The 15216-nt window shown below is 57.3% G+C and overlaps 1 protein-coding gene across 1 annotated transcript in view; it reads left to right on the top strand.

The window, feature by feature from the left end:
* The first annotated feature begins 231 nt into the window (after positions 1 to 231).
* WDR1 (WD repeat domain 1) overlaps positions 232 to 15216 on the top strand; it is a 41883-nt gene continuing 26898 nt past the window's right edge. The window contains exons 1-3 of the mRNA XM_027545039.1: positions 232 to 562; positions 1055 to 1176; positions 12601 to 12691. Coding sequence (XP_027400840.1) covers positions 547 to 562; positions 1055 to 1176; positions 12601 to 12691 — 229 coding nt within the window. The 5' untranslated portion in view covers positions 232 to 546. The remainder of the gene's footprint in view (positions 563 to 1054; positions 1177 to 12600; positions 12692 to 15216) is intronic.

The raw sequence follows: 15216 nt of genomic DNA, 5'->3' as shown, positions 1-15216 counted from the left end.
AAAAAAAAAATCAACTTCCTTAGCCCACCCTTCCCCACCACTACCCGAGCCACCCAACGTTCTCCCGCCGGCTCCCAGGCACATTCTGACCAGCCGCGCTCGCCACGCCGCCTTTTCATGCGGTCCCGGTTCTACGTCACTTCCGGAGGCGGGGCTCATTGGGCGGGGCCGTGCAGGGAGCGGGGAGGGGCCCGAACCAGGAGGGGGAGGGGCGCGGCGGCGGCCAGGTCCGCGCAGGCTCGCCTGAGCCGCAGCCGCCGAGCCGAGCACTTGACTATATATGGTCAAAGCTGGGGGGCGAGCCGCGCACGCGGGGCCGCGCTTCCGGGTTCGGCGCGTCCGCAGCGGCTGCGCGCAGGGCAGGGCGCGAGCCGGCCTCTGAGACCCGGCCTCGGACCGCCCCCTCCGCCCCTCTCCGCGCCCTGCACGCCCGGCGCCGCCTTTCGGCCCCTGTCCCCGGGCTCGGCCTCGGCCAGGTCTGATTCGCGGCGCGCGCGGCCCCTGCAGGCTCTCTGGCGAGCGCGGCGCGGTAACAAGTGGGCAAGGATGCCGTACGAGATCAGTAAGTGCCGCGGCCCGGTGCGCCCCCCGCCCCAGGGGTGGGCGCCCGCCCTGCCTGTCTGCCTGGCCCCTTCGGCCATCGGCCGGGTGCGGGCGGTCCGGCGAGGTCCGCGGGGCGCAGGGGAGGGGTGCGGGAGCCGGCTGGTGAGCGCCCCGCCGCCCTCCCGGGGGCGCCGGGCTGGCCGGCGAGGGAAGGCGAGGAGAGCGCCCCAAAGTTGGCGATGCGGTCGGGGCCCCGCAGAAGCCTCCGCATCTCCCTGCAGGGCCTGGTTAAGGGAGCGCGCGGACCAGGAAGTCGCACCCGTCCCCTGCGCTCCTTCAAAGTGGCGGCCGCCCCTCCGGGTTGGAGGCAACAGGTGACCGGCAGAGACCGGTCCAGGGCCGCCCCCCTCCCCCGCCTTCTCCTTTTTTCTCTCCCCTTTTCCCTCCCCTCCGCCCTCAGCCCGGCGCGGGGCTGGCCCTCAGGTGCCTGGCTGCGTTTGTGTCTCTGCAGAGAAGGTGTTCGCCAGCCTCCCCCAGGTGGAGAGGGGTGTCTCCAAGATTGTCGGCGGCGACCCCAAGGGCAACAGTTTTCTTTACACCAACGGCAAGTGCGTCATCCTGAGGAACATAGACGTGAGTACCTCGCCCCCCGCTCCCCCGGCCGCCGCCCGGGCGCCGGTTCTTTCCCTGACCACCCGCCCAGCTTTGGGGTGAATCCTTCCCCTTGCACCCTCTCCCCTCCTGCCCAGCGGCCTGGGGCGAGGACGCCACGCCCCCCTCAGCCTCGGGGACCACACCTCAGAAACCCAGGGAGACAGTTACAGATTGATCCAGACCCAGTTCTCTTTCTCCGTGGGGGAAGCCGAGGCTCAGATTTAGTTCCCTTCAAGTGAAGGGCTTCTGGGTTTGAGAGATTGGCCCTTGACCCTTGGGGTGCTTGGTGACTCGGCCTCTCTGAGCCCCGGTTTACTCATCTGTAAAATGGAAATGACTTGGGGCTCCCCGGCTTGCCCTGCTGGCCTGGGCCCCCCTGAGGGAGACCCTGCATGCCGAGCGGACACCCATACTCATGGCACACCCAGGGTGCCCCAGTGTGGCAGGAGCGGGCTCACACCCAGGTCTCTACCCTTCCGGCCTGGTCTTCCCTTTCGCGGGGTCTGAACTCCACTGCAAAATAAGGAACCAGTTTATCCCCATGAATCATGCACAGGCCTCCTGTACCCAGGCTGAGAAGGCTTCTAGAGCCCATTCCTTGGGAAATCCTCGAAAAATTCCGTTACTTCTCTGTAATTATCGAAATGACCCGGTGTACTTGTCAGGCTCCCCACTGCTGAGATTACACACTGAAATCTTTTCTGCCTGCCTGGACTGAGTAGGGGGTGGGGGGTGGAAGCCAGAGGTATCTACATGACCATTCCCTAGTGTCTGGGGGTGGGGAGGGTTCTCCTGAGCTTTCTGGGTGGGGCTTGTACACAGTCTGTAGGTGGATGGCTTTGATTGGCAATGCCCCCTCAAGGGGTGTCAGCTTTAATTCAGGGTATGTGGGTGGTTACCCCTGGGGCACTGGAACTGTCCCTTTGGAGACAGCCTTGCTTCTGAACCTCAGAGCTGGCTGAAGCAGTGCAGGAGCTCTGTGGTCTTGGTTTCCTTGGTCTGTTTGAGTTCTGAGATGCTGCTGGCTCTGCCTCCGCACCCCTCTCCCCGCCCCCCCCCCACCCCCAAAACAGTCTGCTGGGAGACAGAGCTCCATTTGGCAGTTTCTGCCCTGCCCAGGATGGCTTGGCCCCTCACTTGAAGGGGTGGGTGGGTGTGAATGTGCTTTGAAGGTGCGAACAGCTCCTCTGCTAGACACAGATTCCTCGAAAGCTGATCCCAACTCACTCAGAACTGGGGAAAACATGGCCAAGAACTTAGATCATAAAGATCCGGAGGTCTCCAGAGAGCTTCTGAGATATTGAGAAAAGAAAAGTTTAGATGACTTGAGCAGCAATGGTCCGCTCAAGTAGATAGATATTGATAGGTCCTGAGTAGATAGATACTGTAGTTTGTCAAATAAAATGAGTAAAGGCATTCTCAGGGATACAGGGCAGCAGAATGAATGCTTGGGTTTGCCCCTGACAAGGCACGCACACGTCCCTGCAGGCTATACTCACTTCCAGATGGGAGCCTGCCCATGAAGACCTACTGTGTGTCTGGTGCCATGAAAGGTTCTTAACCTGCAGCTTCTCCTTTAAACCGCATCTTCCCCACCTCCCTGCTCCACCTGCCCAGGGGACCCACTGCTCAGAACTGGGGTCCAGCTCAGCGAGATGAAGGCAGCCAGTAAATGGAGCCACTTCCAATGGAGACGCTGTTTACAGTCACGGACAAGCACCCTCTTGCAGGGGCATTCCCTAACTTATGGAACCTATTCTGTTTTCTGCTTGCTTATTCTTCTGAGCTTTTTTTTTTTTAAATAATATTTATTTATTTTTGGCTGCGACAGGTCTTAGTTGCAGCACACGGGTTTCTCTAGTTGAGGCACCTGGCTTAGTCGTTGCAACATGAGGGCTTAGTTGCCCCGTGGCTGGTGGGAATCCCAGCTCCCCAACCAGGGATCAAACCCGCATCCCCCACATTGCAAGATGGATTCCCAATCACTAGACCACCAGGGAAGTCCCTCTTCTGAGCTTTTCGTCCTTAGCCGTACCGCCTCGAGTTTACCATTCTCTTTGGAGGGCGCGTCTGCTTACCTGTCCCATGTTTGTGAGTGTCTTCAGGGCCAGGACAGCACCGGGGTGCCGATGTGTTCTTCCCACCCTGTTCGGGAAGCCCCATCAGGCATTTAGGCTTTTGTTTAATGGGAGCAGACCATTGCTGCTCAAGTCAAGGTGGAAACAATTTTTGTTAGGGCGGAGTATTCCTGGGGAAAAAAAAGACACTACTCATGAATATTGAAATAGAGAGTGTTTTCTGGTTGGAATACAGGCTCAGAGTCCAGAAGAGACACGAAAGGGAGGAGGGGACCAGATCGGGAACGTCCAACAGAACATCTGATGGGCGGCTTATACTGAACACGCCCGCCCATAGTTGGGTTTCCCACACATTCATCCCCAGAATGGTGACCGCCACTCCGCCAGCGGTTCTGGCCCCAGCCTTGGACTTCCCCTTTCCACACCATATTTAGTTCTCTAGTGAGTCCTATTGCCTCTGCATTCAAAGACTTCCGAATCTGACGGATTTTTCACTGCTTCCACCCTCATCGTGCTATCTCGCCTGGACTGCAGAAACCAAAGGCCAAACTGGCCTTTCTCCCTGGCCCTCCTCCAGCCCGCCCTCAGCACTGCTGCTGGACCGGTTATTAAAACATGGGGTCGAGCTGTTCTTTGCTCTCCCATCCGAGACCAATGGTGCCCCGTCGTCCAGCCTTGCATCCCCGACCTCTCCTTACTGCCACCTTCCCCCCGCTGGGGCTCCAGGCCCCCAGATTCCACACCCCTCCCTGGAGCTTGCTTCGTGTGGGTCTCCAGACTTGGGCCTTGCTGTGTCCCTTGTCTGCGCATTCTTGCCTCAAATAGCAGCATGACTCGCTGCCCATTTGCTGTGGCAGCTTGGCCTCCTAAGTGGCCCTCCCATCCTGGCCTTCCGGGAGCCAGACGGCGAGTAGCCACTCCCACCTGCCGTGTCCCGGCCTAGCACAGTGCCTGGCACGTAGTCCGGTGCTCAGTAAGTCTCTTCTTGATTGAAAGGCGGGCTGTGTGGCGGAGATGCAGCCACAGAGGTTTTACTGTATGGAAGTAAGAAAGGCTCCCCTGGTGGCTCAGACGGTAAAGAATCTGCCTGCCGTGCAGGAGATGCAGGTTGGATCCCTGGGTAGGGAAGATCCCCTGGAAAAGGAAATGGCAACCCACTTCGGTATTCTTGCCAGGAGAACTCCATGGACAAAGAAGCCCTGAGAGCTACAGAGTTGGACACGACTGAGTGGCAGATACCACCTTTATTCCCGCCAAGCAGGCGTCAGGCCCTTGCTAGCCTTCCACTTGGAGCCACAGCTGTCACGCACTTTGCTGCCTTCAAAGTTGCTTTGTGAACCCAGCATCACGGCGCTTCTCAAGCTGGTGGCAGAGAGCGTTTCTCATCTGTTTTTCTCTCAACACATTTGATTGCCACACCTAGGAGAGGAGAGGAAATTCTCTGCAGGGTTAAAAGCAGGCAGTGAGATGGCCATCCAGAAAGGAAGATTCCAGAAGGAGGGAGCCTAATAAACTCATACTTCGAGGCCCTGTTGCCCCCCGCCTGCAGTGTAGTTAAAAGGTTCCCCGCCCGCCGTCCCCCCCCCCCCGCCAGCCCCCGCCCAGTGGCTGTGAAGGAGCCTCATCACCTTCTAAACCGCCTGGGATCACTTCCCTGTAAACTGGCTCTGGCAAGTGAGTGCCCGCTGCCAGTAGTAGCCAGCAGGGCTGCTACACAGGCAGGTTTGGGGCCTGCTTTTAAAGCTCTGCAGCCCCTACATTCCAGAGCTAGAATGTACTATGTGTGTGTGTAGTAGTTGCTCAGTCGCGTCTGACTCTGCGACCCCATGGACTGTGGCCCGCCAGGCTCCTCTGTCTATGAAGATTCTCCAGGCAAGGATACTGGAGCGGGTTGCCATTTCCTTCTCCAGGGGATCTTCCCACTGTATATATACACACATGCACATATGTGGGGGAAAATGATTTATATGAAGTTAAATTCCAGGGGGTGTAGTGTTTGGAGCAGTCTGGTGTTTCTGTGCTTCCAAGCACGGGCTCTGTGGGCTCCTTGTCAGCAGGGCAGGGCCCAGCTGGCGTGTGTGCCACGTGCTTAGTTGTGTCCAACTCTGTTGTGACCCATGGAGTGGGTTCCATGCCCTCTGCCAGGGGATCTTCCCAACCCAGGGATCGAACCCGCATCTGCATGCCTCCTGCATCGACAGGTGGGTTCTTTACCACTTGGGCCACCTGGAAAGCCCTGGAGGCCAGCTTAGGGGATGTTGAACTTGAGCGCTGAGTTTCCCACGGGGTGACCTGCCGGTCAGCGTGCAGATGGACCACCTAGGGCGTCCCCTTCAGGTGGGGGTGGGGTGTGTACACGAAGGGACAGATGGCCAGAGGAGGACCGACCTCGTCCCTTCTGTCCCATGACGCATGCCTCGAGTCCCTGCCCCCTGCCCAGGACGACTGCATGTTCTATGGGCAGCGCAGAGACGGTGCCCCTGCCTGTGTGGAGCTCACTGCCTCGGGTGGGACTGAAACGGGCCGCCTGATGACAAAAGGAGGTGGCGTGTTTGATTGCCACCTGGACAGAAGGCCAGCAGGCAGCACAGACATGGGGTCAGGCCAGGAGAGCGCTGGGGTCCTGTGGTCTGGCCTTTTAATGAGCAAGGATGCTGGGCTCAGAGAAGGCTCCAGAGCTGTTGGGGAGCCCAAAGGGTGGGGACGTGTTCCACTGGCTTCTGGGCTAATGATCTTCAGGTGCCTGGGCTCTGATGTCAGTGTCCACCCATTGCCAGTCGTCTTGACTATATGAACCCCCCACACCCTGAGTGGCAGCTGGCTCGGGGTCACTTCCACTTCTCTCCCACCCTCCTTGCCCCCTCCACTTCCTGTGCTTGAGCCTGACTTGATCCTGTTATAGGTGTATATAAGCACCTGCTGTGTAGCGGAGCCCAGGCCTGGCTCTGGACACTCCCCTGCAAAGGCCTGTCCTCACAGAGCTCAGTCTCCAGGGAAACCGACACTCAGGACTGATGCCGAGAGGAAGAAACATGCCAGGAGGTGTCATCCCAGGGGACCTTGAGCAGCTGGGGCCCTGGGAAGGGACCAGTCAGGTGGAGCGGGGTTGGCGAGAGAGTCCTGCACAGGTTGTGGACGCTTGTGGCAGGAGCCCTGGGGTGGGGGGAGTTACAGGCAGGCAGGAGAGGGTGCTGGGAGTCAGGCCGCCCCACCGCAGCCTGGCCCTGCCCCGAGGCCACCAGAACCACGAAAAGGTTCAACAGATGAACCATGTAGTCAAGTCAGTGGAGAGACTGTTCTGCAGCTAAGGTATGAAGCAGGTGTGTGCATGCTCGGTGCGTCCCACTCTTTGTGACCCCACTGACTGTAGCCCCCTAGGCTCCCCTGTGCGTGGAATTTTCCAGGCAAGAATACTGGAGCAGGTTGCCATTCTGCTTTCTCGTGGGATCTTCCCCACCCAAGGATTGAACCCACGTCTCCCACGTCTCCTGCATTGGCAGGCAGATTCTTTACCACTTCACCACCTGGGAAATCCACGTGAGGCAGGAGGGAGGCCAATTAGGAAGCTGCTCGAAGATGAAGGCATCGTCAGCTGCTGCATCCAGTCCTCAGCCCTGACGTTTCCCACACACGTTCCCTCTCTTGCCAAGCCTGGCCCGTAGCCATGGTGCCCAAGGTTAAATCAGTGGCTCTCAGTTGAGAGGCAGTTTTGTCCCCACCCCACACTGTTGAGGGGTATTTGGCAATATCTGAAGACATTTTTGTGCTACTGGTATCTAGTGGGCAGAGGCCAGGGGTTGCCAAACATCCCACAATGCACAGGACTGTCTTGCAACAAAGAGTTCCCCAGCCCAAAATGTCAGCAGGGGCGAGCAAAGAACCCCAGTAGGTAACATTCTAACTCACCAGGTTAGCGCTTTAAAGAAGCGTGTCCTCAGCGTTTTGGGAACAAGAGGAAAGGGCCAGCTGTGTCACAGAGCCTCAGGGAAGGTTTCTGGAGCAAGGGCACTTTTGAGTTGGGTTTTGGAGGGTGGGTAAGAGTTTTCCAGGAAGGGGGATTGAGACAGCAGAGATGAGGGGAGTCTGGACAGGGAGTGCAGGCGCATGGAGGTTGGAAGAAGCTGAGCTCGTGTCCTTGGCACTGTTGCGGACTCACTGGGGCCTTTGGGTGTCTGTCTTACCCTTTGTTGTCGTGTGCTTGCTCAGTTGTGTCTGACTCTGCGACCCCATGGACTGTAGCCCACCAGGCTCCTCTCCCCATGGGATTCTCCAGGCAAGAATACTGCAGTGGGTTGCCATTCCCTTCTCCAGGGGATCTTCCCGACCCTGGGACCAAACCCGCGTCTCCTGCATTGGCAGGCGGGTTCTTTACCATCTGAGCCACCATTTCTTGCCCTTGGCAGGGAGGCAAAGAAACGGTTGCAGCAGAGCGGCAGCCCTGTCCCTGGTTACACTGTGGGGGCTGACCCTGGCCCCCAAAGCCTGCCCTCCTGACTCCTCCTAAGGCCCTGGGCAGGCAGAGGGAAAGGGGGACAGGAAGGGAGGGGGTGTCATGCTGGGCCCAGCAGGGAATGGTATGCCCACTCTCACGTGGGCACCCCCGCCCCTGGGGCCCCTGTTCTAGGGCTTGGTTTGCTTCAGGGTGGGGGCTGGGCAGGAGCCAGAAGGAAGATTGTGGGCGTGGCCACTCCTGCCCGCCTCCAGCCTCCATTCGGGCTCTACACTTTCTGGCGGGTAGCTGGGTAGCTGTCACCACCGCTACAAACCTCTGTTCCCTGAGTTAGGAGTCAGGCTGACAGTGACTCCAGACGTAGGTAATGGAGTAGAACCAAGGGGAGCAAGGCCGCTCGGCTGAGTTCAGGTCCCAGTCCCCCCACTTACTTGGGCACATCCCTCCAAGTCTCTCTGCCCCACTTCTTTGCCTGTAAAATGAGTCCTAAGGTTACCCATAGGTACTGTGAGGTTTCAAAGAGAATCAACTGAAGGGTCACCCGGGCTGTCTGAGAGTAGTCATCAGCATACGATGGTTGTGTTTTCAAAAATGGCTGCTGGGGACTGGCATGCCCCAGTCTTTTCGGCGGGTGGGGGGGCGGTGGTCAGAAGTTGCAGTGGTGAATCAGACCTGGCCTCTGCCCTCTGGGGGGGTCCACTTGGTGAGCTTTGCAGGTGTAAGAATGACATGTGTCCAAGGTAGCAAATAATAAGGGCGGGAGGATAGGGAAGGTAGTGTATAGGCTTTCTGGGCTGGGAGAGATCATTTCTACCTTGGAGCATCAGGGAAGGCTTCCTGGAGGAGGCTGGGAGCCTTTGCCCGAGCATTAGAAGGTAATTCGGAGAAGGTCATCTAGGAAGTAGGGAAGGTATTCCAGCCTGCAGCACTGGAGGAGGGTGAGGGCAGAATGGGAAATGGACTTTGGACTGTGGCTTAGGGCTGCTTCCTCTGGGTGAGAGAAGGAGGCTTCAAGGTCAAGCAGGGCAGGCTGGCTGAACCCTGGACTGAGCCTTTGGGTTCAGTTCTTCAGGTCTGGAAGCAGAGAGGTTTGTGGAGCTGCTTGGCGGTCATTGAGTTGGGTGCCCCGTGAGCAGAGGGCCCCGCAGGTCACATTCGCCATGCAGGTCCGGTTTCTAGGGCCTGCTTTTAGGAACTGGGTGTGTCTAGAAAGCCAGCGCTCTGGAAACTTAATCCTCCCAAAGGTCACTTTGCCTGGAGTTTGGAGGAGGCCGCCACGGGCCATCAGCAGCTCCAGAGGAGCAGGGCTGTGTCCCACGGCTTCACTGATGTGGCGACACGTCCATAGGATTCCAGGCGCGCCGTGGCAAAACTGCATGCCCTGTGGCTGGGGCCACCCCTTAACCTTACCTGTGAAGTGCCGCGGTGACCTCTGGCCTCAGAGGACACAGGAATGTGAAGGCTCCTTTGGGGGCGGGGGGTGCTTTAGGGATTCTCCCTTCCATGTGTGGAAAGGTATGGGGGGAGAATGCTTCATTTGCTGGGCTGGGGCGGGGCCTCCACGCACAGGTGGGAAGTGGGAACGGTCCAGGGGCCTCTGAATGTGTGATCAGAGTCCGGACACAGAGCCTGGTGGGTTGGTGAAAGGCAGAGGGGTCAGTTCAGATGTTGTCACGGTATTGTCCTGGTCCCAGGAGGGGCAGGAAAAACTGGAATCTGGCCAGGGTGGGAAGATGAGTTGGATGGACTTGGGACAAGCCTAGGATCACAGGGCAGGGCAGGGTTGAACAGCAGGTCAGGGCCAGGGCTGGGACAGGCCTGGGGTCAGAGGTGGAAGGGTGCGAAGGGATGCACCAAAGATGGAGGGTTGGGGGCAGGGCTGGGATGCACCTGGGGACCCAGCGAGATGACAGGAGGTTTTCGCAGGCTCAGCCCACATCCGCTAGGCACCCACGGGCCTCAAATGCCGAGGCTTCCTTCTGGTTTCTGCCTGAAGCCCCTGTCCCCTGATGGGGCGGTGGGGGGAGGAGGGCAGGAAGGAAGTCCCAGGGGAGGGGCGCCCCAGCCCCACAGGGCTGGGTTTACCATGAGCCTGGCCTCTGGGGCCAGGGAGGCGTCCCCTTTGGCCGGGGAGCTGAGGGCGGGGTTCTGCTGCTGACTCGGAGTGTTCTGTTTGTTGTGTTCAGCCTGGAGAGCTCGCCCCCAGTTGTGTCGGGAATGTGGACGGGGGCGCCGGGAGAGCTCGCTCGGGCTGACCCGAGGTTTCACTCGCCCCAGCCGCTTTAGGGGAAGTATCTGTAGGGGCAGGACTGCCTCCCAGGGCCGCTGTTTAACTCACCTTCCACTTCTCCACACGCCACCCCCTCCCCGCTCCCCTTTAAGGGCAAGGCCAGGCTGGGCATCACTGTGGGCATGAGTCCCCCTGGGGGGGTGGTCTCCCACCTGTTGTGCCCACATGCAGGGCTGAGAGCCCTCGGTCAGCCTCGGAACACGGGCCTTGAAGCTACCTGGCCACAGACCGCTTTCGCCAGCTTCTCTATGAGGGAAGTTGTCCTCATTAGAACGTTCCAGTCCAGAGGGCTAACCTGGGCAGGAACAGGTTGGGTTCTGACTGACGTTTACTGGATCCTACACATCATCGTTTTATTGCAGGGTAATCTAAGGACAATAAAATCCTTCCGTTTCAAAAGCACAACTAGAGTTTTGACAAATTAAATATCATCCCATCACCCCCGCCACCAGCTGTCCAGTCACCCCCCTGGGCCTCTCCATGGGCCTCTCCACCCTGCCCCCCACCCCCCAGCCCCTGGAAGCTCCATCAGCGACTGGCTTTCTGTGGCCTGTGGGCTGGCCTTTCCTGGACTTTGATCAGAACAGACTCCTGCTGCTCGTTCTCCTTTGCGTCGGCTTTGTCACTCAGCGTGAGGCTTTCGAGGCTCCTCCCGTGGTTGAGGGGCCTCCGCAGTTTGTAGCCTTTTGTTGCCGGGTAGTGGTCCCTTGGGCGGACAGCCCTTTGCTTCTCCAGGCACCTGGGGGTGGACTTTCGGGTTGGTTGGTTCCCACTTAGGGGCTGTCGTGAACTTTCATGTGTATCTTTTTGTGAGCACGCACTTTTCTTTCTCTTGGGGTTTTTGCATAAATGTTGTGTTTAACTTTATAAATAACCAGCTCAACTCTTCCAGCTGTATTATTTTACATTCTCCCCAGCAGTATATAAACATTCCAGACTGTACCCCACCCATCCTTGCCAACATTTGGTCACTTCAGTCTTAATTCTCTTGACTCTCCTGGGTATAGGGTGGTTTCTCACTATAGTTCTGATTTGCGTTTCCCAAAAGGCTAAGGGCATCGAGCACCTTTGCACGGGTTAATTTGCCATTCAGAATATCTTCAGATGGTTGAAGTCTCTCTGATTTCACTTTTTGCATATGTTTATTCTGCATCAGATTAACGTATGAACCACATATGTTAAGTACCTACTCTATCATGTGACACCAAGTCCTAGGGGTAAAGGACTGTGTAAACTTTTACCCCCCACCAAAAAAAAATAATTGAGCATCTGTCGTTTGCTAACGGCTGTGATGGCTAAAGGAGATAATGCACATGGAGCAGCTCAAAGAGGAGTTGGAGGAGAGGGATAAGGGGGCCAGGGACCGTGGTGTGTGTCGGGTTAAATGATTCGCAGGCATAGGAGAGAGAGGGGCTGTCACAGCAGGCTTCACGCAGATGGCTCTTCAGGCCTGATAAGTGGGTGTTAGCAGGCAGGGAGAGGTGTTGCTGGCGAGGGCACAGCATTTACGGAGACCAGGGGGCTTGTAGGAATGGTAGGAGGGAGGTTGCCGGAGCTGGGACTTAGCAGGACGCTTCTCTGGACTGTCAGGTGAGAGGGCGGGCGATCCTGTGGCTAGGAAGCTGAGAAGAGTCCGGGCCTCTGGCCTTGTTGAAGGGCGTTAAGGAGATGGGGAGGGGGAGACTATGAGGTGGTTAGAAGAGGTGGGAGTGGTTGGGGGGCAGGTCAGATGTGCCCGCAGCAGCCTCCCTGGGACCCGATGTGTTCACAGCCTGTAGCTGCTCCTTTCACAAGGCACTTGGCTCTGCAGTGCGTGTCGGCGGGTGTCGGGGATTAGATACCTGGCTCTCTCTGCCCTCCTGGGAGGACGCTGGGCTCTGATGACAGAGCATCTGAGCTCAGGGCCTTAGGTTTGCTGAGGCCCCTGGGCCGTGTGTGTCCGGGAGTGCCCTGATTGACTTTGATAAATTGTACGTTTAAGCCTGATGATTGAGTCCGGAGAGCTGCTCCTGGTCTCCGACGCTGGCCCAGTTCTCACTGCAGAGTCCAGCCAGCCTTGGATTTGAGCCACGAAAGGGAGTTTCCCAAATCGAGGGATTTGACCAAGGAGGGGCCCCCCAGCTGCCTGCCCACTTCTGTGTTCCTGCTCCTCCAGGCCAGAGGCTCCGGTTTGGGTCAGACCCCACCTGGCAGCCTGGGGAGAGCTGGTTCGGAACAGGGGAGACCCGCTCTGGGGAGCTAGACTCAGGGAAGGCGGCAGCCCCTTACAAGTGGGAGAAAGAGTCGTAGATTTTTTTTTCCTAAGGAAACTTTTATGTCCCATGTGTATTTCGAAAATACGTACTTGTTCGGCAAGTACCGAAAGAAAGCAAATCACCTCGCATCTCATAAGAGTTAAATTGCCTAGAATTCTTGTCACCCAGGCAGGTAAGTGTACTTCTGGGATTTTCCTTACGGAGGTTTTGACGTCTGTATTTGTGTATGTCGGTGGGTCATTTTCCCACCCAACTCCATTAATCCAGAGAGTGGAAAGCAAGTTTGCCCACTTCTGGGTTGCCTGTGTTCATTCTGGTCTCCTCCCGCAGAATCCGGCCATTGCGGACATCTACACGGAGCACGCCCACCAGGTGGTGGTGGCCAAGTACGCGCCCAGCGGCTTCTACATCGCCTCCGGAGGTACCTGTCCATCCGCATGCGTGGCTTCTGGCTGCACGTGGTGTGGCCCACCCCTCCCCCGCCCTCCCCACCCCGCCCCGAGTCCTGGGTCCCTGGCTTGGGCAGGTTGGGGAGGTGGGTGAGGGAGGAAGGTCCAGGAGGATGGAGATGGTAGGTGGGCTGACATGGGAAGTGTAAGCCACCGAGAACTCCCTTTCCAGAAGTGTAGCTGGCAGTGTTCCAGCTGGTTCCAACTCGGAGGTCAGCGGGATGCTCACGAGCCATTAGGGCAGCTGTGTTGTGATGTATCAAAGCCCATTGAGAGTGTGTGTGTGTGTGAGTGAGTGTGTGTGACTGTGTGTGTGTGTGTTTCTGACTTGTAGCTTTGCCTCGTGTGTGTGTGTTTCTGTGTTTGTGAGTGTGTGTGTATTTCTGTGTGTGTGTGTTTGTGAGTGTGTGTGTGTGTTTCTGTGTGTGTGTGTTTCTGACTTGTAGCTTTGCCTCGTGTGTGTGTGTGTTTGTGTGTGTGTTTCTGTGTTTGTGAGTGTGTGTGTGTTTGTGTGTGTGTGTGTTTCTGACTTGTAGCTTTGCCTCGTGTGTGTGTGTGTGTTTCTGTGTGTGTGTGTGTTTCTGTGTTGGTGAGTGTGTGTGTGTTTGTGTGTGTGTGTTTCTGACTTGTAGCTTTGCCTCGTGTGTGTGTGTGTTTCTGTGTTTGTGAGTGTGTGTGTTTCTGTGTGTGTGTGTTTGTGAGTGTGTGTGTGTGTTTCTGTGTGTGTGTGTGTTTCTGACTTGTAGCTTTGCCTCGTGTGTGTGTGTGTTTCTGTGTGTGTGTGTGTGTGTGTTTCTGACTTGTAGCTTTGCCTCGTGTGTGTGTGTTTGTGTGTGTGTTTCTGTGTTTGTGTGTGTGTTTCTGTGTGTGTGTGTGTGTTTCTGACTTGTAGCTTTGCCTCGTGTGTGTGTGTGTTTCTGTGTGTGAGTGTGTGTTTGTGTGTGTGTGTGTGTGTTTCTGCGTGTGAGTGCGTGTTTCTGTGTGTGTGTGTTTCTGTGTTTGTGAGTGTGTGTGTGTTCCTGACTTGTGGCTTTGCCTCACGTAGCCTTTCTCTGCTGCCCTTTCCCTGTACCGAGCACAACTCTGGCCTCAGGCAGGCACTCGTTCTGTTTGGCGGTTGAGGTCTTGGCTCCCTCCAGCTGGACTTCTGTGTGGCTCGGTGGGAGGCTGGGCGAGAGGAGGGACATGAGATGCCCGTGGTGAAGGAGGCTCTGTTCACCCCGACGCTGTCTGGTCTACAGCTGAGAAGGAGGGCACACAAGGTAGACTGGCTGCCCCCGCGTCTCCCATCCATTCATCGGTTTGTACACTCAGCAGGTGTTGACGGGCAGCCTTGCCTGCGTCCAGCCGGGTCTCAGGCCCCAGGAAGGGTGATGAGCTGATGTGGGCCTTGTCAGATCCCCCCCGGAGAGGGATGGAAATGAGCAAATTGCTGAACAGATGAATGGCCAGCGGAGAAGGGCAGGGATCGTACATACCGGTGTACGGTGTACATACCGGTTGCCCCTTCATAGCTGTGTTGTCGTTGTCTAGTCGCTCTGTCGTGTCTATCTCTGCAGCCCCATGGACTGTAGCCCGCCAGGCTTCTCTGTCCATGGGATTTGGATTTCCCAGGCAAGAGTACTGGAGTGGGTTGGCATTTCCTTCTCCAGGGGATCTTCCCAACCCAGGGAACGAACCCGAGTCTCCTTTACCACTGAGCCGCCAGGGAAGTCCTCCTACCTATGCAAGCCTTCCTTAAAATAACTCACCTTCCTGGGCCTTAATTTAAGTGCCTTGTCTGTAAACCGGAGCTTTTGTTCCTGCCAGGTTGGTTTGGGGAGGACCCCGGGCAGCAGTGCGTGTGCGATGCCCGGGGTGCCCTGGTAGGCACCGTAGGGGACCGGGTGTCTGTCCCTGAAACTCCGGGGTGAGAGGCGTGCTCGCTGACGGCTGATGCCAGCTGTCCAGGGTTGTGTGTGTGGGGCTCAGCCAGGAGCTGGCACGAAGTGGGCCCTTAATGATTTTTATGTTTAGACCTACTCTTGATTCCATCTGTAAAACTTGCTCTAATTTATACCCTATGATTTACTCTAGCCCTGTGATTCCCAACCCCCCCAGCCCCGCTGGCCCTGCTTTGCTTGCCAGCACAATGCCTCTTCATTTAAAGCCCGGGATTTGGCCCTGGTGCCTATTAAAATGTGTCTTCTCGGGAGAGGAGTATGGTTGGCGCAGCTCAGCGGCCTGGTGCTGGGAGCCGCGGCCCAGCTGCTGAATCACTCACGAGCCAGGCCTGCCCTGCGGTCCCCGGGCAGGTCACTGAACCAGCAGGAAGCACGGTCCTCGCCTGCTGGTGCAGAGACCGTTGCAAAGGACAGTCCGCAGAAGTACAGGCTCCATCTCACGTTTTCCCTCCCTTGCAGGCTCCCGGGTTTGATGGGGAAGTGAGCGGGGTGGGGCTGTGAGCCCGCAGGCTGTGGGCGGTGTGTTTTATGTTTCTAGCAAGCTGGTCCTTTGA

The sequence above is a fragment of the Bos indicus x Bos taurus genome, chromosome 6 (assembly GCF_003369695.1).
Source record: "Bos indicus x Bos taurus breed Angus x Brahman F1 hybrid chromosome 6, Bos_hybrid_MaternalHap_v2.0, whole genome shotgun sequence".
Taxonomy (NCBI): Eukaryota; Metazoa; Chordata; class Mammalia; order Artiodactyla; family Bovidae; genus Bos; species Bos indicus x Bos taurus.
Note: the sequence above shows the minus strand (reverse complement) of the source record. Positions and strands in the feature narration are given on the sequence as shown.